We start from the raw sequence: 23,515 nt of genomic DNA, 5'->3' as shown, positions 1-23,515 counted from the left end.
CAATCTTACAACCTGTAAAAATTAAGGATATATACTGTTTTAAGTTTTCTATACATGACCAAAGATTAGAAAACAGTTGACTGTTACCCTAAATTGAACCAATTGTAAGTTTGTGGCACCACTTTCCTTGTTCTTGTGTTTGTGTTTTGTATTTGTTTAGTGTACATGGAAAATTCCCAAGTTGGCTGTTTTGCACACTCAAAATAAACAATTTTCATAAAGTTTCAAAGAAAAAAACAACATCAGGGTTAAATAAGTAAATTGACTCTTGCATATTTACAAGTGGGGGCATGTGTGTCTCATAGATGAAAATGAAAAGAATAAAAGAATAAGGAAATAAGAAGACATGATGAGAAAGTCTCCAACAGATAACAAATGACGTATAAGTTAGCAACTTTTAGTCACTGTTATACCTTCAACAATGAACAAAGCCCATACTGCTAAACTAGCTATAAACAGCCCTGAAATTCAAAGAGGAAAATGAACAGCCTGATTTATGTGCAAAACAATAAATGAAAAACAAATATGATGACCAGCAACAAACAACAACAACTGAATTACAGGCTCCTGACTTGGGACAGGCACATACAGAATGTGGCAGGATTAAACATGTCTGCAAGTATTTTTCAATTTAAACCATGACCCCACAATAATCCTCCACAATTCTATTTAAACTGATGCATTTTTTTAAAGAATTCCTTTATTTCTATATTACAGATGATTTACAAGAGTTGAAAGTGTTTGTGGACCTAGCTTACATATCCACGGGAGATAAAGGATTAGAAATAGCAAAAGTCAGATGTTTACAGTCAGCAGCCATTGGATATGCTCCACTGATTTTCAACTTGGAGGCCAATTGTGATTACAAAGATTTCTTAGAAAGATGTGAAGAAGTTTGGAAAGCATTGCATTCTAATCCTAATCTTCCAACTGAACTTGTGAGTTATTTTGACATTATATTTCAGAATTTTCAATTCAAGTTTTCCTGATTTAATTGGCAATTATTCTTTTTAAGGTTTTGAATATATAAGGCGTAAAGATTAAAAGACCCCATATAAATGATTCTCATTTAATTTTGATCAGAGGGCAAACATAGCAAGAAGATCTGCAAAAACATGAAGAAGGCTAACATGTTCAAATAAGATGGTAAAGTAAATTGCCATTGTTTGAAGTGCTTTAGGATAATTTTAGATTCTGATTTTTGTTGCTGTTTATTGTAAAATGTCAATTTTTTTTAAGCTGGATACATGTCATGAATTAGAATGGTTGAAAATAGTTGACAAATCCCAAGGTTCTGTTGAAGTTACCTCCCTTGCACAAGCTGAAGCTATCAACTTAAATGGAACATATCATATAGGACTTCACAAAACAGAGGATGGAATTCAGAGGAAAGGACAGAATCAGCTAGTAAGTATTTGTAAGGCCAAAATAAATACCCAACATATTGCATTTTTTTTTATAGAGGAGTAGTAACCAATAAAAAAAAATTCATGTGAATTTCTCACTTATAATGAGATATTGGAAATATGGATTCCTTGCAACATCTACATGTCTGCTAAAGTGGGTTCACCTGACCTCAACCGTATTTCATGGATTAGTGATCAAGGTTAAAGTTACATGATAAGGTCTGTATCTCAAATACTATATTTAAAGCAGTAGGTCAACTGTATGATTGTCATGGGTACATGTCAGTCTGGAAGTTTTCATATCTTGAACCCTGACCTCATTTTCATTTTTATAAATTTTCTGTTTACAAAACTTTGAATTTTTCGAAAAAACTAAGGATTTTCTTATCCCAGGAGTAGATTACCTTAGTCATATTTGGCACAACTTTTGGGAATTTTAGGTCCTCAATGCTCTTCAACTTTGTACTAATTTGGCTTTTAAACTGTTTTGATATGAGCATCACTGATGAGTCTTATGAAGACGAAACGCTCGTCTGGCGTAAAAAATTATAATCCTGGTACCTTTGATAACTATTTTTCATGGTTCCTTGGTCAATGTTAAGTTTGTGTGTTTTGGTCTGTTGTTCATAAGCAATAGGTCAACTATATTTAGTATTTTAAAAAATTGTAAGGTCTATATGTCTGTCTGACAGATTTTATTTGACCTTGACCTCTATCTCATAGATCTTTATAAATGTTAAGTTATGATACCTTTAGTTTAAGACTTTCAAGATAAAATCATAAGGCAGTTAAGCGGGCAAGACATTTTAGCGTGTACACTCTTGTTTCTTTTAGCAATTATCTGATATACTAGAATTAAGAGTGACTGAGAAAAAAGAAGGAAAGACACTGAGACGAGAGTACAACTATGAACAATTACATGATCTACAGTCAAGGCTGATGTTAGTAGCTGGAAAAGCTGAGATGGGAAAAGATGATGTTGACAGATTTATTTTGGTAATATTAAAGTCATATGAAACGAGTAACTAGTGAAAAATAATGTTTATCCAATTCTTGATCCAATGCATGTATATCAAAAAACTAAGTTTTCTGTGCACAATTTTATCATTTTTTACACATCCATAATGTATAATCGTAAAAAAACAAATTCTCTACCTTTGCTGTGTTTCTGCGAGATGTCATATGTTTGTAGAGCATTATATTATACATTTTCATACTTGTTTGAGTTAGGGTTACTTTAGGAATCTAACAACAAAAGGATTTCCTGAAAAATGAAAGAAAAACAAATACTGTGAATGCATTTATTTTCGTGGGTACCAATTTTCGTGGATTTATGAATAGTTTGATTTTCGTGGATATTAAATTTCACAGTCTGGGCAAAGTTTGCATACATTCCTTAAGAAAATTTGTAATCCATTGAACATTTAAAGGAGTAGGGGCATTAAGGCCTGGTTTTGGCCAAAGAAAATAAAATGTTTGATAACTTTTTTCAAATTGGCACATAATGTTTAGAAATGCATATCAATGAAAAACATTTATAAAAGATTTTTATGTGATGACGTCACACTTACGTCATAATAGGTACTGTTTTCACAAAAACTATGAAAAATACAGAATTTATGCAGTTTTCTATCTTTATTTCTGTTGTGGAAATATTGTGCGCAGCCAAGAAACAACAAAATAATTTAACAGAAGCTTTATTATAACTATCAACAAAATCTCACCAAATATAAAGTTGTTTCTTTGGGTGAGCACATACTTTTGCAATCTAATATATACTGAAAAATTTGATGAAAAACAAAGAAAACCATGAAATTTTACAAAATATGCAAACTAAGTCATGATTTGTTGCCATGGTAACATGTTCAATGTCCAAAATTGTTTAGTTTTTCTGAATACCTTGTACCTTAGAAACTGTACAGTTTTTTAAAAATATGTATGATAACTTTTAAATTTGCAGTATTTTTTTTGGCCAAATAAGGGCCTTATTGCCCTACTCCTTTGTGGTTCCCCTGTCCCCATGAAATCGAGGAAAAATAGGATCCAACAAATATTAATGAATCCACAGTAATGTATTGAAATTAGGGTATATTTTAGTTTAAAACTGTTTTAAGACATGTTTTGCTTTATTCCACAGATATTAGATTCAGTAGTCAGACTTTGTAATGTTTACATCAAGCTGTTGTCATCAGGCTGTGTACTGTTTTCAAAGTTCAAGGTCAAATTCAGATGTGATCCAGAAAGTGTTGCTTGTGCTTTTGTTAGTTTTGGTGAAGGAGAAATCAAACGCACCATCAGAGGAAAGATAGATGCTGTTAACCAAGACGTAAGCTTTTTCATACCAAAAATTGCAAAGTTTTTGGAGCATTGCCATGAAAGATGGTTGGAATTTATTGACAAGAAAAGGGAGGACTTTTACATTTTGAATTACTTTAGTATAGAGCAAATGGTAATCCTTCAACAGGAGCTTGTAAAAATGGGCTTTGAAGGTCAACCATCAAATCAGATTTATCCTTTGCTGTCTAACATAAAGCATGATTGCACAAGAGAGGACCTTGTTGGGGCAATGGAGGAGGCAAGAGATGAACTGGAACAAATGGATATAGATGAAGATGAGGAGGTACAGGAAGAAGTTCCCATGGAGGAGGAGAGCATTGAGGCAGCCAAAGGGAAGTTTATACTGCAGATGGTGGAAGCTGGGTATTCTGAAGGTCTGGCTAGGGAGGCACTGAAAAATGTTATCCCTGATCAGATTGATGAAGGTAACTAGCTATAGGGATAAAAAATCATCTAACTATTTAAACCATATACATATTTGTGTTATTTTTTATGTGAGGTTTAGGCCTGAAAATTGCTGTTAACCTTATTTGTCATTTAACAAGTTTTTATATTAAATATAAAAATGTAACATTTAAATTATGGAGTAAAATGCATGGTGGAGTCTGTCCATCTGTTAAAGGGATTTTGTTGATTGTTGGTAATTTTTTATGCATTGCTTAGAGCACCTATGATGTATTGGGATTAATACGTATTTTATATTTGAATACTATGTGATGTAATATAAATTACAGGTATAGCATGGTGTATAGAGCATGAAGAGGAAGCCATGGATTTTGAGACATCAGCAACAGAAGGGACATCAGTACCAAACCCAGACAAAAGATTTAGTGGCTGGAGCACCAGAGATGAGTCCTTGGCTTCAGTTAGAGCAAAACTATTGGAAAATATTGGTGTTGGCCCTACTCAAGGGTAACTTTTTATGCCCCATTTATGGGCATTATGTTTTCTGGTCTGTGTGTCCGTTTGTGCGTCCATCAGTTCATTCTTTCCTCCGTCCGTCTGTCCCGCTTCAGGTTAAAGTTTTGGTCGAGGTAGTTTTTGATGAAGTTGAAGTCCAATCAACTTGAAACTTAGTACACATGTTCCTTATGATATGATCTTTCTAATTTTAATGCCAAATCAGAGATTTTTCCCAATTTGCACAATCCACTGGACATAGAAAATGATAGTGGGGATGGGGCATCCATGTACTATGGACACATTCTTGTTTTATAAAATTATGCAGTTTAGACATATCTTTTGTTTCCAGCTGCTCATATATAATTGAACCACCTAATTTCTAGTTGCTTGAGTTATATCGAAGGAATCTTTGACCATAAGTATTTCTTTTCAGACTAGACAGTTCAGTAGATGCATTGATAGAGAACCTAGAGAAGTTATGGGAGAACTTTGTTGGCTCAATATCCTCAAGTGTTACAGACTATCTCAGTGTAGAACATCTAGCTCTTATCTTAAGAAAACTTGCAGATAAAGGTAAGTATATCCTCCATTCTGTCAGTTTTTTCTCTCTTGAGTACATGTATGTCTTAAGTATCTTTCAGTGTTGAACACGTAGCTGTCAGTCAGCAAGATTGTTGATCAGTGTAAAAATGTCCCTTTAATTCAGACTATCATTTAGTTATTAGGTTTATCTCAGTGTAGAATATCTTATCTTATATCTTCAGAAATTTTGTGTAATAGTAATTTTTAACCGGATTTTTGTGACAAGAATGTTGGTTATTGATTTGGGGAGGTCAAGGTCATAATGATGATTTTGACTTGTACCATTCAGGAGTTATAGTTCTTGAAAGATTGAACAAAGGTGTTTCCGGTAGTGCCCATGCATTTACTCATGAACTGTTCAACCAAAGCTTTTAAAATTTTAATATGTTGTTACTGATGACAAAATGGAGGACAAGTTCAATAATGACGATTTTGACCTTTACCGTTCAGGAGTTATGGTTCTTGAAAGATTGATAAATAGTGTTTCCAGTCGTGTCCAGGTATTTACTCATGAACCGTTCAACCAAAGCTTTTCAAATTTAAACATGTTGTTACTGATGACAAAATTGAGATCAAGTTCAATAATGGTGATTTTCACTTTTTCTGTTCAGGAGTTATGATTCTTGAAAATTTGAAAAATGGTGTTTGCAGTAATGTTGTTGCATTTACTCATGATCCAAGTAATGGGTACATAAAATGAATTTCAAGTCTATACTGGAAAGACAGCCAATAACCCAGAACAAAACCTGTGTTTGGGTTGGGTCATCATCTTTATTGTGATAGTTTCTTCACTTCACCAGATTTATTTACAAATTTATGGGAGCATGGTACTTATGCGTGTGGCACGGTTAGAGCAAACCGTAAAGGATTACCTGCTGGTTTAGACCTTATCAAACTGAAAGAACAAGGCCAGTTTGTTGTTAAGCAAAAAATGATATATTCATTAAGATTCATATATTTTTTGGAATATTTTTGGAATATTTTTACTTACCTGGATAAATATGTGATTTATTCTGTATATATTTTGATAAAATTTATTTGTGTGGAAAGACAATTTTTTCTTCTTTATTCACTGAAATTTTTATGGATTAATGTTAGATAATTACTGAGCAATCAAGGTAAATATCATGCATGTGCATGTCTCATTGGCTTATTACTGTTGCAGTGTAAATATACTGTTGGGGGTGAATGAGTTAAGGGCTAGTTTGTAGAAAAAAATATGTTTGCTTTTTACCATTTTAATTTCCAAATTATGAATTACTTACAAAATGTTAATGATTCACCAGATTCCAGTGACAAACATGATCGATCTTTCATCCTAATTGTTTACTTTTATTTTTCAGAAACCATGTCAGTTGAAAGGTCCTTTGCAGTATGCAGTTGTAAAGAAGGGGTTGCAAATTTAATTGTCTGTCCACAAAGTATGTGCTTTATTACAAATTGTAAAATTTGTAATTTATGTGTTGTACTGGATTTTGTTTATTTTAAATGTACCTATACGTTTGGGAACAATTGTACTCTAAATAACAGCTGACATAAAATGTGTGTAAGAAAATATGAAAATAAACTGAAAATGGACATGCATTGAAGATAGAGTTCACAATCCTAGAGACAACTTAAAAAAAAAAGTTCTTATAGTGGATGGATATACTCAATGTGATTAGTTTAAGCAAAGTTTTTGCAAAGTTCATTTTATATTCAGGATTAAGATAGATTATAATTCATTTGAATTACTGGTTAATTTGTGCAAACCTAATACTAATCAGGCGGCTGCAAACGTAATACTTGTCAAAATCAAAATTTGTGTATTTGTATGATGCCTGTATTTTAAGGTGGTACCTAACACTACAGGGAGATAACTCTGTAAAATCAGCTAAACGTTTTAATCACATGGTGTTGTTAATGGAATATTAAGCTTCTCAATGATCAAAACTAGTGTTGGTCAAACTGCTATGTAACCAGTATAATTTTTCTTATAAAATGGTTGGTTCAAATTTTTTGAAAATTTTATATTTTTGTCAAAGGGTCCAAGTAAATGCTTTGTCAAAATTTATGAAAATTAAACGAGCCAAACTAATTTTAGTGAAGGTGTTGGGTACTACCTTAATGGTTCCTTTTATATTTCCAGGTGAGATGTACAACACTGTATTATGCCTGTATAGTACAGAGGATGATTCTCTGTTACCACAGTCAGATGAAGTCTTACTTTGTACACCTAATACTACCCTTGATTTGGTTTGTATTTGTCTACTACTTGAAGCTAAGCCATACAGAAAATGACATAAACCTGTAGATATAAAAAAAATAAAAAAAATAGTTTGCTATCATGAATCTAAATATTTGTGAACAGATGTTTTCTCATGACGTTCCCGGTCATATATGTGTTCCCAGAAAAAGATTTGATTTGTAAACAAGGAGGTTGAAAAACCCCTGATATTGTCCCATTTTCAATAACTAGAGTAAACGTTGTACTAGCAATTTACATGTTATATAAAGCCTGACATTGGTATAATGTTATGTAATCTTGAAAATAGAAAGGTCAATGTTTTATTACTAGGTGCTGAATCAATGTTTTATTTCTAGGTGCTAGAATAGCACATATTCAGATATATTTTTTAACAAGAATACAATTGAACATGTGAAATTATTTGCATCATTGAAATTCATGTACATTATATTTGATAAAAAAATAAAAATTAATTACCATAACAAACTCTGGAATAATTATGCTTTCTTCAGAAATCTTGGAGTATTTTTTAACATTCTTTAGTGCAGACATTTATATATATTTATTGCTTTGATTAAAAACATTTTTTAGCTTGAAATATTCTGGAGAAGATCGTTATTTGGAGATAGTGGTAAAATCTATTGCTTAGTTAATGCAGATTTACTAGATTATGAAGTGAGTGACAAAGGAGAAAAACTACTTGAGAAACACATGAAAAGTGCACAAAATAGAGGTAAAATATGTTAACAACAAGTGTTTGATATAGAATATCATTTCTCTGAATGCAATCTATAATTATACCCCCACTTTAAAAAAGGGGGGGTATACTGTTTTACCTCTGTCTGTCCTTCCGACAGTCCGTCAGTCCGTCCGTCCCATGAATATTTTTTTGATATAGAATATCATTTCTCTGAATGCAATCTATAATTATACCCCCGCTTTAAAAAAGGGGGGGTATACTGTTTTACCTCTGTCTGTCCTTCCGTCAGTCCGTCCTTCCGTCAGTCTGTCAGTCAGTCCATCCGTCCCATGAATATTTTTCGTCGCATTTTTCTCAGGAACTACAATACAAGGATTTCTGAAATTTGGTTTCAGGGTTTATCTAAGTCAGCTTTACCGTGTGATGCGTTTTCAGATTGATCACTTGACAACTTCCTGTTTACCGAAACCTTGTATGATTTTACACATGATAGCCAAGTTGAAAATTTTCGTCACATTTTTCTCAGGAACTACAATACAAGGATTTCTGAAATTTGGTTTCAGGATTTATATAAGTCAGCTATACTGTGTGATGCGTTTTCAGATTCATCACTCGACAACTTCCTGTTTACTGAACACTTGCATATTTTTACACTATTAATATTATCCACTTGCAGTGGGGGTATCATCAGTGAGCCGTAGCTCGCAGTTTCACTTCTTGCAAGTTTATTGTTAAGCCTTTTTGTACAAGCTTTATTACAGCCGAATGCATTGAGTGTGTAGGTAAAGGTAATATCTTTGGTTAGCTTGCTTGCTAGCTGAACAGTGAAGTTATTATTAGGTTAGGTATACTACACTTCTTTCGAAGTAGCCTAGTCCTACAGACAGATAGATTGGTTATCTGTTGGACTGTATTGTCTACTCTTAAATGAGGGTAGTTTAGCTAACCTAATAATGACTTAAACGGTTTAGCTAACATGCTAGCTAATCAAAGATATTACCTTTACCTTCACACTCAATGCAATCAGCTGTAAGAGGAAGACAAATTAGATGCCTTGTAAAAATAGTTTTGAGATAAAATTTTGCAGCCACCACTTTGAAATTACCACCATAGAAGGTGAATTAATATTTTACCCTTAAAAAATCTATTTATTAGGCACATTCTATAAAAAATTAGGGTTTATAATTTATGTCATAAATATACCAGATCACCACCTGCTACAGGTCTGTGACTGAATTCAGTTAGTATATCTATTAACAATAATAGTACATGTATACCTTGTTAAATAAAGTAAACCAATTTTCATGCATCTGACATTTTTACACAAAAGTCATTTTAGTGTTATAGATATTAGATAGATAGGAGTGCTAATAATTGATATGACATGACGATTACCGGTACGTTTATCTTGTTTTCAGATATACAGTTTAAGTTAGTGGTGGTCTGTAGTAGAGAGAATGAATATAAATCCAGAATGGTAGCAGCGTTAGACAAATATCGTAGACCACAAATGTCCTTTGGTGGAGAAAAACATGTCAAGACTTATCTGTCTGAAAGATTTATTGTAAATAAACCAATCAGTGGGGTAGAAACTGCTTCATCTGTTGATTTCAATAGGTAATTGTAATTCTAAGAAACTAATTTATCTCCTGTGATAAAAAGTTCTTGAATATTGTCAGTCTACCTATCCTTCTGTGTCTACATTAGTTGTCCCAGCATCAGTAAGCATAGAAATACCTGTTGTCTTTAGATATAGGAAGATGTGGTATGAGTGCCAATGAGACAACTCTCCATCCAAGTCACTATTTATAAAAGTAAACCATTATAGGTCAAGGTACAGTCTTCAACATGGAGTACAGGCTCACACCAAACAGCAAGCTATAAAAGGCCCCAAAAATTACCAGTAAAAAAACACTCAAACAGGAAAACCAACAGTCTAAAAACAGTTAAAAAAAAAATTATAATGACAATATCTCAAATTCATTTCAAAAATCAAAGCTTATATTTCTAGTTGCAATGTTGTGAAGTTTTTGTTTGTTTTTTTATCAAAGATTGACATCAGCAATGTCTTAGACAAGAAAATTGGCACTAATCAAACTTTTTTAAAGGTGTTATGATCATTGGAAAAACAAATTCTATAGGAAACTTCATTGTAAGTGCTCTGGACAGATAATTACTTGTATGATATTTTATGAAAGATTTAATAAGAATAAAAGATTTTTTTTGGTTGAGTTATTTCCCTTAGACCATTCAAAGATGTGCATCAATGGAGAGCATCGTAATGCAGATTAAAATAAATCTTTAATTATATACAATTATGGCCCGTTGAAAAGGTGAATATCCAAAATTGTCAACACAAGAAGGTTATTTCGATGAGGGCGCAGCGCGAAGTGAAATAACTTTTAAGGGTTGACAATTTTGGATATTCATCGATTCTAAGGGGCCACAATTGTTTTATTATACCGAACTAACAGTTTGCCCTTAAAAGGAACGTTTATAAGAGATATCATTGGCTGCTGGTACTCTCAGCTTTATTCATGTCCAATGCCTTATTTCCTTGTCTCTTGATGGGCTTCCAGTGTAACGTGAATGCTGCCATTTTGTTTATTTACGTCTGTGACATCTTTTTCATGGAAGTTAACTCAAGTACAAATCAACAAACTTAAAAGGTTATTCACCGGTGGTGTAAATTTTTAGGGTTATTCGTTCTTCCTTGCAATTAAATGAAAATTAACTGAATTATTCCATGTCACGTGATAATGTTTCACCCAATAAAATTGTTTGAAATATATGTAAGGTATAATAATAATGTTTGTAACCATTTAATTTGAGATTTCAGAGCCAACAGGGGTATCCATATTTTAATATAATGATCATGAACAGTGCTTTGATATTACAATTATTTTCCCAGGTCTAGTGTTCGTGTTGTAAAATCATGGAGAGCTGGAGTGGGTAAAAGTTTGTTCAAGATGAACATGGTTAATGCTTTGATGGAGAAACAAGTAAATGTGGATGAGGAGAATTGTATTGTTGTATCCATACCATTATATGACAGAGCTTTAGTTGTTGATGAAGTGTTGAAGGTCTTACTAGAACACACCAAACCTCCACATGTCAGAGTACCAAGGATATTCCATTTTGATATTTCTCATGAGGTTTGATATTAGATACAGATTTTTTTTGGCCTTTTTATTTTATAATAATAATTTTGAAAATGGTATTTGAGATCTGTGGTATAACAAAGGTAGTGGTCCATGATTGAAAATGCTAGTGGACTCCTTAAAGTAGTACTAAACACCTTGACTAAAATTCATTTGGCTCATTTGATATTTATAAAATGTTGACTATATTTAAATATAAAAATAAATATTTACTTTGACCCTTTTAAAAAAATATTCAAAGTAAAAAAAAAAAATTGAACCACACACTTTATCAGAAAAAATCATTGGATATATAGCCATTTGACAAACACTAAATTTAATCATTGAGAAGCTTAACATTAGCATGTGATTTCAATGTTCAGCTGATTTTTACAGAGTTATCTTCCTGTAATTTAATGTACCACCTTAAATGATGAAATTTACTATTTTTTGTGTATTTGCCTATTTATTTATCTTGAAAACTATTTGAGCAGTACTAGTGTGTAAACTTTAAAACCCAAATAAGAACAGCAAGATAGATCTAAAAAAAATTCAACAAGGTGGAAATTGTTGCTTTATTTCTTTTATGAGTAAATGTCCCTTAAAGTGATTATTACCTTTTTTGCATTTTTTTGCTTAATATCTTGAAAAATATAATAGATTAAAATCTCTTAAAAAAGGTAAAATGAACGACAGGATAATTTAAAAAAAAAAATCAGTATAGCTGAAATCTTCAGTCAACTCTGTGTATAGACTTAGCCAGCTGAAGGACGCCTCCAGGTGCGGGAATTTCTCGCTGCATTGAAGACCTGTTGGTGACCTTCTGCTGTTGTCTGTTCTATTGTCAGTTGTTGTCTCTTTGACACATTCCCCATTTCAATTCTCAATTTTATTATTGACGCTAGATGATGATTTTTTGTTGTTTTTCTTTGCATTTTTGACCAAATCTATAGTAGATAAAGTAAATTAATTAAAATGGCAAATGTATTTGATGCTAATTATGACCAGGAAATGTAGACACTTGGTTAAAATAAAGTCAAATCTTATTATAGTTATTATCAATTTCAGGTACAAGATGGTGTAGATGCATTCCTGTTTCAGTTGCTAGTATTGGGATGTCTGAGTCATACTTCAGGAAACGTATGGCGGAGATCTGATATGGACTATTATATCATAGAGTCAATGCCTTTACTAGCAAGGGATTCAGAAACACAAGTAAAATTAACCAATATTCAGTAACTTCAATTGCCAGCCATACATATATACAGATTTTTATGCCCCACCTACGATAGTAGAGGGGCATTATGTTTTCTGGTCTGTGCCTCTGTTCGTTCGTCTGTCTGTGCGTCCGTTCGTCCCGCTTCAGGTTAAAGTTTTTGGTCGAGGTAGTTTTTGATGAAGTTGAAGTCCAATCAATTTGAAACTTAGTACACATGTTCCCCATGATATGATCTTTCTAATTTTAATGCCAAATTATAGTTTTGACCCCAATTTCATGGTCCACTGAACATAGAAAATGATAGTGCGAAGTTCAGGTTAAAGTTTTTGGTCAAGGTAGTTTTTGATGAAGTTAAAGTTACATCAACTTGAAACTTAGTACACATGTTCCCTATGACATGATTTTTCTAATTTTAATTCCAAATTAAAGTTCTGACCCCAATTTTCACGGTCCACTGAACACAGAAAATGATAGTGCAAGTGGGGCATCCGTGTACTATGGACACATTTTTGTTCTTTATTGTAATAAGTTTGAGTGAATAGGTATTGCTAAAATAAAACTCACATTTTGTAAGTTATGTTAGCATTATTATCTGTATGCTGAAAACTTGATAACAAATTTAGCATTTTTGTCCATAATTAATTATAATATCTCAGTTATAAATGCATGGAGAAATTTCTAAATTTACAGTAATACATCATAGAATCCATGCATGGTTAGTCATTCAGATACACATATGAGTTACAAATTACAGAAATTATATAACCAAATTATCTACTTGTTGCTAGCCATTCATAACACACAATACAAGCCTCAACTGGTTATGTATTCAAATACACAGGAAATACGTTTCTGATAGAACTCAGGCAAGATTAACTGTAGATTCAGAAATTATTGCGAGGTTTTTATTATTGCGATAAATGCGACAGAGTTGTAAACTCGCATTTTGGAATATTTCACATGAATTTACCAGGATTATTCTCAAAATCGTAAAAATTAAAATCGCAATAATAAATGCATGCAATAATTACTGAATTTACAGTATCAAAGGTCTGTGGTTCTCTCCGCTTCCTCCACCAATAAAAACTGATCTCCACAAGTGTACTAATTTAATGCTTGTTCTCTTATCTATATTTATTTATATGAAATATTTTTTAAGGTGGGAAAATTGAAATGTATGCATCGTTGTTTAGACATCCTTCCGGATGTTTTATGCAGATCACCAAAAGAAAGTCTTGATATATTTGACGAGAATTTTCCTGATGGTAAGTGTTGTCTTACAGAAATGTTTTGTTTGCAATGCTTCAAAAGTAGTTTTATTTTATCATAAACCATTACTTCTGAAAATTAACCCCTGTTTGATGTGACAAGAAAATTGCCATATTTTTATACGCTTTTTTTTTTTAGAAAGTTTTGAATGAAACCCTATTCCACTGTCATGACTGTCTAAAAATATCTTGTGGAAAATATTTCAAACATATTTAATAGGGATGAAAATACATTACATCTAAGACAGATATAACTCTGTAAGTTAACTGAATGATTATATATTATTGTGCAAAATCAAATCCTATTAAAATAGACCAACATTTGCATCTGATTTCTTGGCTTCTGGAAAGTTTGTTTCGTCTCTTATGAGTTAATTTTGGCTCTGTGGGATTGCTCTCCAATATATATATCAGAAAGTAAAAAACGAAATGAATATCTTTTGTTTGAACTGTTTGATATTCAATAAGACAATGCCAGTGAAAAAAATATTACCTTAGCATATATGTCTTATTAAAGTATACACTTTTGAAAAAAAATCTCTTGAAACGTCACATATTAAACTGATTTTCTCTTTTTATGCCCAACCTACGATAGTAGAGGGGCATTATGTTTTCTGGTCTGTGCCTCCGTTCGTTCGTCTGTCCGTCTGTGCGTCCGTTCGTCCCGCTTCAGGTTAAAGTTTTTGGTCGAGGTAGTTTTTGATGAAGTTGAAGTCCAATCAATTTGAAACTTAGTACACATGTTCCCCATGATATGATCTTTCTAATTTTAATGCCAAATTATAGTTTTGACCCCAATTTCATGGTCCACTGAACATAGAAAATGATAGTGCGAAGTTCAGGTTAAAGTTTTTGGTCAAGGTAGTTTTTGATGAAGTTAAAGTTACATCAACTTGAAACTTAGTACACATGTTCCCTATGACATGATTTTTCTAATTTAATTTCCAAATTAAAGTTCTGACCCCAATTTTCACGGTCCACTGAACACAGAAAATGATAGTGCGAGTGGGGCATCCGTGTACTATGGACACATTCTTGTTTCAGGTTACAGTGAAACTGATTTGATATTTGACGAGTCTGAGTTTGCCAGTGAGACTTTCCAGAGACCATATCAATATCTTAGTCGCTTGGATGGAGATGAAGCTCTTATTGACATTAACCCTGAGGAACCAGAGGGAGACAGAGAAGACTGCTTGCAGATATTACTCAGGTTTTAAATTTTATTAATCATATATGGAGATAAAATTGAGAATGGAAATGGGGAATATGTCAAAGAGACAAGAACCTGACCAAAGAGCAGACAACAGCCGAAGGCCACCAATAAGTCTTTAACGCAGCAAGAAAAGCCTGTATCTGGAGGTGGTCCTAAGCTGGCCCTTAAATAAAATAGTGTATTACTTGAGTGAAAATGGACATCACAGCAAACTCCAAATCATATAAATGAACTAAAATTTAAAAAAAAACATACAACACTAACAAAGGCGAGATGCTCCTGACTTGGGACAGGTGCAAAAATGTGGTGGGGTTAAACAAGTTTTGTGAGATCTCAACCCTGCTCCTATACCTCTAGCCAATGTTGAACAAAGAAACACAAAGCAATAGTAAACAGATTTATGATTAAATAGTTGCCAATATTGAAATTAGATGTGATATTATTGCCAATTAGACAACCGTCCACCAGAGACCTAGACTATGTAGATGTAAGCAACTATGGGTCATCCAACTACCTTCAACAATGGGCAGTTATGTTGTGAAAAATGTCTTAACATTTATATAATGCCATTTATCTTTGAGTGTTCTCAGTTTTAAGAGGATTGATCTATGCAGGCATGTACATTAATTAGGCCTTTAGTTTTTCTCGTTCGAAATGTTTTACATTTGTGATTTCAGGGCCTTTTATAGCTGACTAAACAGTATGGGATTTGCTCATTGTTGAATATAGAAAAGAAGACGTGGTATGATCACCAATGAGACAACTCTCCACAAGAGGGCTGTAAGATGACCTATAGCTGTTAATTTCTGAGCCATTTAGTCTCTTGTGGAGAGTTGTCTCATTGTTAATCATACCCTGTATCTTTTTAGCTCACCTGGACCAAAGGGCCAAGTGAGCTTTTCTCATCACTTGCATCTGGCGTCGGGCGGTCGTTGTCGTCGTTAACTTTTACAAAAATCATTTCCTCAGAAACTACTGGGCCAAATTTAACCAAACTTGGCCACAATCATCATTGGGGTATCTAGTTTAAAATATGTGTCCAGTGACCCAGCCAATCTACCATAGAACATAGGGGTAAAATGTAGATTTTGGCTTATAACTCTGAAACCAAAGCATTTAGAGCAAATCTGACATGGGGTAAAATTGTTTATCAAGTCAGGATCTATCTGACCTGAAATTATCAGATGAATCAGACAAGTGGTTGTTGGATTGCTGCCCCTGAATTGGTAATTTTAAGAAAATTTTGCGGTTTTTGGTTATTATCTTGAATATTATTATAGAAAAAGATAAACTATAAACAGCAATAACTTTCAGCAAAATAAGATCTACAAATAAGTCAACATGACCAAAATGGTCATTTGACCCCTTAAAGAAATTATTGCCATTTATAGTAATTTTTTACCAATTTTTAGTAAATTTTTGTTATCTTTTACAAGAATCTTCTCCTCTGAAACTACTTGACCAAATTTAACCAAACTTGGCCACAATCATTATTAGGTTATCTTGTTTTTAAAATGTGTGCAGTGACCAGGCCAATCAACCAAGATGGCCATAATTACTAAAAATAGAACATAGGGGTAAAATGTAGATTTTGGCTTATACCTCTGATACCAAAGCATTGAGAGCAAATCTGACAAGAGAATAAATTGTTTATTAAGTCAATATCTATATGCTCTGAAATTTTTAGATGAATTGGACAACTGTGTTGGGTTGAAGTTTTTTAAAGAAATTTTGCCGTTTTTGGTTATTATCTTGAGTACTATTATAGATAGAGATAAACTGTAAACAGTAATAATGTTCAGCATAGTTAAAGATCTACAAATAAGTCATCATGACCAAAATGGTCAGTTAACCCCTTAAGGAGTTATTGCCCTTTATAATCAATTTTTAACAATTTTCATTAATTTTTTGATAAATTTTTACAAAATATTTTCCTCTGTAACTAAATGGCCAAGTTTATTATAGATAGAGAAAATTGTAAGAAGCAAGAATGTTCAATAAAGTAAGATCTACAAACACATCACCATCACCAAAACACAATTTTGTCATGAATCCATCTGTGTCCTTTGTTTGAAATGCACATAAACCAAGGTGAGCGACACAGGCTCTTAAGAGCCTCTAGTTTATATAATATTAAATTATAGATATTGTATTGCTGATAATTTTTTATATTTATATTTATATTTTCTGCCTATCTAATATGATTTTCAAGACCAATGATATTTGAAGACTTCTATCTTTATTTCAGACATTGTGGTGTGAAGGATCCGTCATGGTCAGAATTGTACCATTTTGTCAGTTTTCTGAACAGACAGTTACAGGACTTTGAAACATCAGCTTTCTGTAGTCCCATTGTTCTACAAGATCTGCCTGGATTCCCTGCATTTGTTTTAAAGTTTTTGATACAAATGTCTAGAGTAAGTATAAGAAGGTATTTGAAAAACATAATGAACACTCAGGTACAAAAAATGATACCATCAACACAGATTTTTGGTTAGGATTTTTTGATGATTATTTTTTTATCACTGATAATAAAAAAAAATGTTCACCATGACAAGTATAAAATACATACCCGTTTTTATCAAATTCTTACATCTTCCTCTTTTGCACCTCACTTATTGTCGAACCTGCAACTTTTGTTGCAGAAAGCTCGACATAGGGATAGTGATCCGGCGGCTACTGCGGCGGCAGCTTTAGCTGACTTTTTAAAAAGCTTTATATTTTAGAAGGTGGAAGACCTGGATGCTTCATACATTATATATAGATGCCTCATGTTACGAAGTTTCCGTCAGTCACATGTCAAATGTCCTTGACCTCATTTTCATGGTTCAGTGACCACTTGAAAAAAAAGTTCAGATTTTTTGTAATGTTGAATTCTCTCTTATTATAAGTAATAGGATAATTATATTTGGTATGTGCATACCTTGCAAGGTCCTCATGCCCGTCAGACAGTTTCCACTTGACCTCGACCTCATTTCATGGATCAGTGAACAAGGTTAAGTTTTGGTGGTCAAGTCCATATCTCAGATACTATAAGCAATAGGGCTAGTATATTTGGTGTATGGAAGGACTGTAAGGTGTACATGTTCAACTGGCAGTTGTCATCTGACCTTGACCTCATTTTCATGGTTCAGTGGTTATAGTTAAGTTTTTGTGTTTTGGTCTGTTTTTCTCATACTTTATGCAATAGATCTACTATATTTGTTGTATGGAATGATTGTAAGGTGTACATGTCTAGTGGGCAGATGTCATCTGACCTTGATCTCATTTTCATGGTTGAGTGGTCAAAGTCAAGTTTTTGAGTTTTGGTCTATTTTTCTAATACTATATGCCATAGCTCAACTATATTTGGTGTATGGAAATATTTTATGATCTATATGTCAGTCGCGCAGGTTTAATTTGACCTCGACCTCAATTTCACGGTTCATTGCTCAGTGTTAAGTTTTTGTGTTTTGGTCTATTTTTCTTAAACTATAAGTAAAAGGTCAACCATATTTGTTGTATGGAAGCATTGTTAGCTGTACATGTCTGCCTGGCATGGTTCATTTGACCTTGACCTCATTTTCATGGTTCATTGGTCTTTGTTTAGTTATCTTGGTTAATGTTAAGTTTATGTGACAGTTTTTAATAAAGCTTTATACTTAGGACTATCAACATAATATCAATGATTAGTAAAGAAGGCGAGACATTTCAGCGTGTGCACTCTTGTTCTTAAAAATTTATTCTTTATCAGAATATCCCAACACAGTAGGCCACCATTCTATCCTTGAGTTATTGTGCAGTAATGGAAAACACTGGTTTCCTTGGAATGAGAAAAATCTGTCTATTTCAGATGACATTTATACCTGTATTCTGTGTCATTGTTAGCCAGCCCACAAAATATATGTACCTATATGTCTAGTACAAAACAGGATATTTTCATCGGATTAAAATTATATTGTTCTTATATGCATGTAATAATTGCACAAGGGTAGCAAGCATTCATCTATTAATGAACCTTTAAAAAGCCAAAAAATATTTATGTATTTTAGGACTTTGCCACCAGATCTCTACAGATAAGTGAGGAGTCACCAATTGACATGTTGAAGCGTCAGTTACTGGATGAGGAGGAGGAAGAAGAAGACATTGAGGAGCTTTATGAAATGAGACGGAAATGGGAATCAAGGCATGTATATTATTGATGGAAAAAAGGGAAGTATAAATGTACTGCACTTCTATGCATGTTCCAAACAATTTATCAGTCATACATGTATTTGGATAGTTTTAATATTTCATAAATGGTTTAGTGCATGATTAAATCAAATTCTCTGAGATAGATTTTATAGTTCAGATATATATTATTACCTTTTCTTTAAAGGGGGTGAAAACAGTTGTGTTGTTCATGCATTTTATAATTTACCATTTAAGGAGGCTTGCAGGTATAAGATTTTCAGAAAAAAATTAAACATAAAATTTTCATTACAAATTTTATTTATTACCTTTAGTAGTTGTTACTTTATTATATGGTACAAAACATGTTCCAAAAAAATAATTCCTGTTGGCCCCAGGCGACTTTTAAAATGTAGATATTATTGAAAAAGCTCCAAATTATCTCCCTTTGGTGCAAAAATGCCATTTTTTTTGCATTAAAATTGAAATATCTTTTTTAAATCAGCGGTGACCTATATTTTTTATTGTTATTTTAGAATAAGCTGTACATCAACTAAGTTATTGTAAAAGTTTAGCGATTTCTGTAATTTAGTTGTTTTTTTATTCCGATATAACTGCTTTTTCTCCTATTAGTGCAACAGAAAAAAAGGACATTAACAAAAATGTATGCTTCTTTCGAAGGCAGGTTGTGAGCGAAATGGACGGTGACCCACACTCTTTTTCAAAAGTTATTTTGTTTTCTAGTTTATAGCAACGATACACTAATGCTTATATTTTTTTCAGTCCACATCCATACTTATTTTTCAACCCAGATCACCATACTATGACATTTCTTGGATTTAATATTGAAAAAGCAACAGGAAACCTTGTTGATGATCAAACTGGAGAAAGTTTGGAAGATCAAATTATGGATCCAACCCTAGACCAAAGACAACGAACCTTGTATAATGGATTAAATTCACAACCTGGTGTTAATCTTTCAGAAAACTTTGATAAGCTATCAAGGTAAAAAAAAATCAAAAGTATGACTTCAAATGTTTAGTTAGACGCAGCAACTATTGAAGAAGTTGAAAACTTAAAAACTTATTAAAATTATTTTTAGAGCAGGTTCCTTAATGCTAATTTAATGCCTTGAATTTTTACTTTATTGATAGTGAAAATAAAAAAAATATCAATTTGCTCACTTTTTGGATTTCAAAAGTCTTTAGTTAAGGTGGTACCCAACACCTGAACTAAAATTAATTTGGCTCGTTTAATTTTTTTTAAATTTTGACAAAGTATTTACTTTGTCCTTAAGACAAAAATATAAAAATTTCAAAAAATTTGAACCAACCGTTTAATCAGAAAAATTACACTGGTTATATAGCAGTTTGACAAACACCAATTTTGATCATTGAGAAGCTTAATATTCCCTTATGAACACAATGTCATTAAAACGTTTTGCTGATTTTATAGAGTTATCTCCCTGTAGTGTTAGGTACCACCTTAAGCAAAAAATATATTTTCAATAAACTATATCATAGCTAGGCTAAACGTCAGCATATTTTTGTGATGTAAAACAATGATTTGTGCATTTATTTGGGATTTAAACCCTCAGGAAAACTTTAGAAATACAGAAGACTCCGGCCAATCGGATACCCAAAATGTCAGCTAAAAATATCTGATTGTCCGATATATTCAATTAGCCGATGAACGTATATTCCTCCAAGTTTTTTTTCAAAATTGACAGACACAACCCTAAGATACCAATAGCTATTATAGCTGCTTTATTAATGGAAATTTGTAACTAATCTCAATGTTTTTTTTCAGGTACAAGTTCGGATAATTCGGTTGTTATTGAGAAATAGATCGATCAGTTGATTATAATAATGTATTTTGTTTATCTGTCAGTCTGTTGATTATCTGAATAAAATATGTACCTCTTGAATAATTAGACTTGTTGTTTTTGCGTGATTTGTTTCATTTGTGTGTTAAAACAGGTAAAAGCTAAAAATAACTATGAATTCTCGGAAGTAGGCCACAGGTAAATCTATTAATAGCTTAAGAAGTTGATCGAACTCTGATCTAATTTTCTACAGTTTTTTATTTATGAAACACATTTCCAATTTCAAGTAATACAACTACTTTTATGATTATAAAATTGGACATCAAGATGAGTAAAATTAATTTGCTTTTCTATCTTATCTGTCGTGGTTTAAAATAAAAGGCTGAATATTATGTAAATGCCGTATGACACGTTAATTCTATTTTATCTGGGATATGCTGTTGACATACGATTCCTTGTTTTTACACAGGACTTTTTTATATATTTTAATAAATTGTTGAGAAAGAGGTACTTTCATTCATATTTAATAAATATTGATGAACATAACGCACAGTTTATTATTTCTGTCGTGTCCTTGTTTGTGAAGTAAATGATAACGATCACATTTGGATAAACACATAACAAACACATATTAGGCAAAATATAATATCAGATTCATAAAATAAACAAGACAACAAGAAAAAACATGTTTTATTTGACTATAAAAGATCATTTTACTAATAAAATGAAACATTTCTGTACTGAAGTTTTCTTAAACTTTGTAATGGGGCAACTTCTGGCTTCATTTCCTGTCAAGAAAAATATGAAATTATTTTAAATATTCGATTGTACATGGTTTTCACACATTTTTCATAAATATTCCTATCCAATTAGCCGATATATTCTTATAACCGATATTCGATTATCCGATGTATTTTGACTGAAATGTATAGGGAATGGTTCGGTGTTTTGAAATAATATTACAATAGCGGATATATTCGTTTAACCGATATCCGATTAGGTGGAGTCTACTGTACCAGCCAATTCAAAATGTTCAATGATCAAAAAGTTATGATTTATACAGAACCCCTTGACACAATTATTTTTGGGATTGGGGGTTACAGCCGATGCTAACTTTTTAAGATAATATAAATTATTGAAAATTTTACCAAAGCTGATGTTTTCATTGGACAATGAATACTGTGGAATCATTATTAATTTGGTAGATACCAATTTTTATAGCTTTCGAGGGTTCAGGTGAATCAAGAAATTTAAAAATGTTCAAGGAATTATAAATTTATAATGGGCTGGTATGCAGATTTTAACAATACTGTGAAACTAAATATCCAAGAATATGTAAGTTTTTCTTTATCCACGAAAATTGGTACCCACAAAAATAAATGAATCCACAGTAATTTAAAACTGTTAGATGGAGGATCATAATTAAAATTTTGTAATTCTATGGTCAGATGACAGTTTTAGTTAGTATAAATAGTTAAATCACTTCTTTGTCAATTTTGTAGTATTCTAGAATCTTAAAAAGATATTAGAATCTAGGGTGCTCATTTTAACCCTTCACCAACCATCTCCTTGATAGATAAGAAATTGAACCATATGCCAGTAACAATAACTCCTGTGTTGATTTTAACCATGATTTTAAATAATTATTTTATCTGCATATAATTGATTTTGACAGAGGTGAAAAGATAGAAAAGTTATGTCAAGTGATGGGAATAGAGTTCCCACATGATCCAGATGAAACGTATGAATTAACAACAGACAATGTTAAAAAGATTTTGGCCATCTACATGAGATTCAGGTAATTTTTATTAAAATTCGAAAATACATTTAAAATGTTGTACTCTCTTGTGAACACATGTACTATATATATGCAACACTCAACAAAATTGGTATAATGTTGTTAACACAAAAAAAATAAAAGTAGTAGGGACAAGAATTAAAACCTGTCACATAGGAAGTCAGGATGTCATGTATGCATCAATATTGAAAAAGCCTATTTTGACCATAAAATGCCAAAATTGGTCATTTTTGCAGAAATTCTATAAAATAAAATTTTAAATCCTTTAATTTCATGCTATTCGACAAATTGAAACCACCAAAACATTTAGAGAAGTTGCCAAAGTACAGATTCTATATTTACATACTTCACCTCTTAGGTCCGAGATCACAATTAATTTGTAGTGCATTTCTTTTAGAACATAAATGGAAATAATTTTAAAAATCCCACCTGCACTTTCTCAATGAAATTTTTACAGTGTGTAAAACTTCTTTTGGGACAAATTATATCAAAATTATAGAAAACTTCATCGTCTCTAACTCAAAATATGGACAATTTTGTGTTTAGGGTGCCTTGAAATCTTTTGACAGCTTCCGAAATGCTAATTTTTAACCTTTTTCAGCTGGACCAAATCACTACTTTCCTGTAAAATTCTGGACCCAAATTTTTTTACAGTGTAATTTCACCCCCTACTTATAATTTGAGGCATTAAACAGGGAGAAATAAATTTGAAAGGGTATAAAAATTAATGGCAAGTAACCCACTGTTA

General features: G+C 32.2%; 1 protein-coding gene across 1 annotated transcript in view; it reads left to right on the top strand.

The window, feature by feature from the left end:
• Nucleotides 1-23,515, top strand: part of LOC134718809 (E3 ubiquitin-protein ligase rnf213-alpha-like) — a 105,413-nt gene that overhangs the window by 17,385 nt on the left and 64,513 nt on the right. Inside the window, exons 16-33 of the mRNA XM_063581582.1 lie at nt 718-938; nt 1,240-1,407; nt 2,241-2,402; nt 3,544-4,168; nt 4,478-4,655; nt 5,080-5,219; nt 6,572-6,649; nt 7,357-7,463; nt 8,047-8,188; nt 9,574-9,772; nt 11,067-11,310; nt 12,364-12,510; nt 13,674-13,779; nt 14,827-14,992; nt 17,244-17,412; nt 19,027-19,160; nt 19,928-20,149; nt 22,645-22,767. Coding sequence (XP_063437652.1) covers nt 718-938; nt 1,240-1,407; nt 2,241-2,402; nt 3,544-4,168; nt 4,478-4,655; nt 5,080-5,219; nt 6,572-6,649; nt 7,357-7,463; nt 8,047-8,188; nt 9,574-9,772; nt 11,067-11,310; nt 12,364-12,510; nt 13,674-13,779; nt 14,827-14,992; nt 17,244-17,412; nt 19,027-19,160; nt 19,928-20,149; nt 22,645-22,767 — 3,331 coding nt within the window. The remainder of the gene's footprint in view (nt 1-717; nt 939-1,239; nt 1,408-2,240; nt 2,403-3,543; nt 4,169-4,477; nt 4,656-5,079; nt 5,220-6,571; nt 6,650-7,356; nt 7,464-8,046; nt 8,189-9,573; nt 9,773-11,066; nt 11,311-12,363; nt 12,511-13,673; nt 13,780-14,826; nt 14,993-17,243; nt 17,413-19,026; nt 19,161-19,927; nt 20,150-22,644; nt 22,768-23,515) is intronic.

Source organism: Mytilus trossulus, chromosome 1, assembly GCF_036588685.1.
Source record: "Mytilus trossulus isolate FHL-02 chromosome 1, PNRI_Mtr1.1.1.hap1, whole genome shotgun sequence".
Classification (NCBI taxonomy): Eukaryota; Metazoa; Mollusca; class Bivalvia; order Mytilida; family Mytilidae; genus Mytilus; species Mytilus trossulus.
This window is presented reverse-complemented; position numbering and strand designations above follow the sequence as displayed.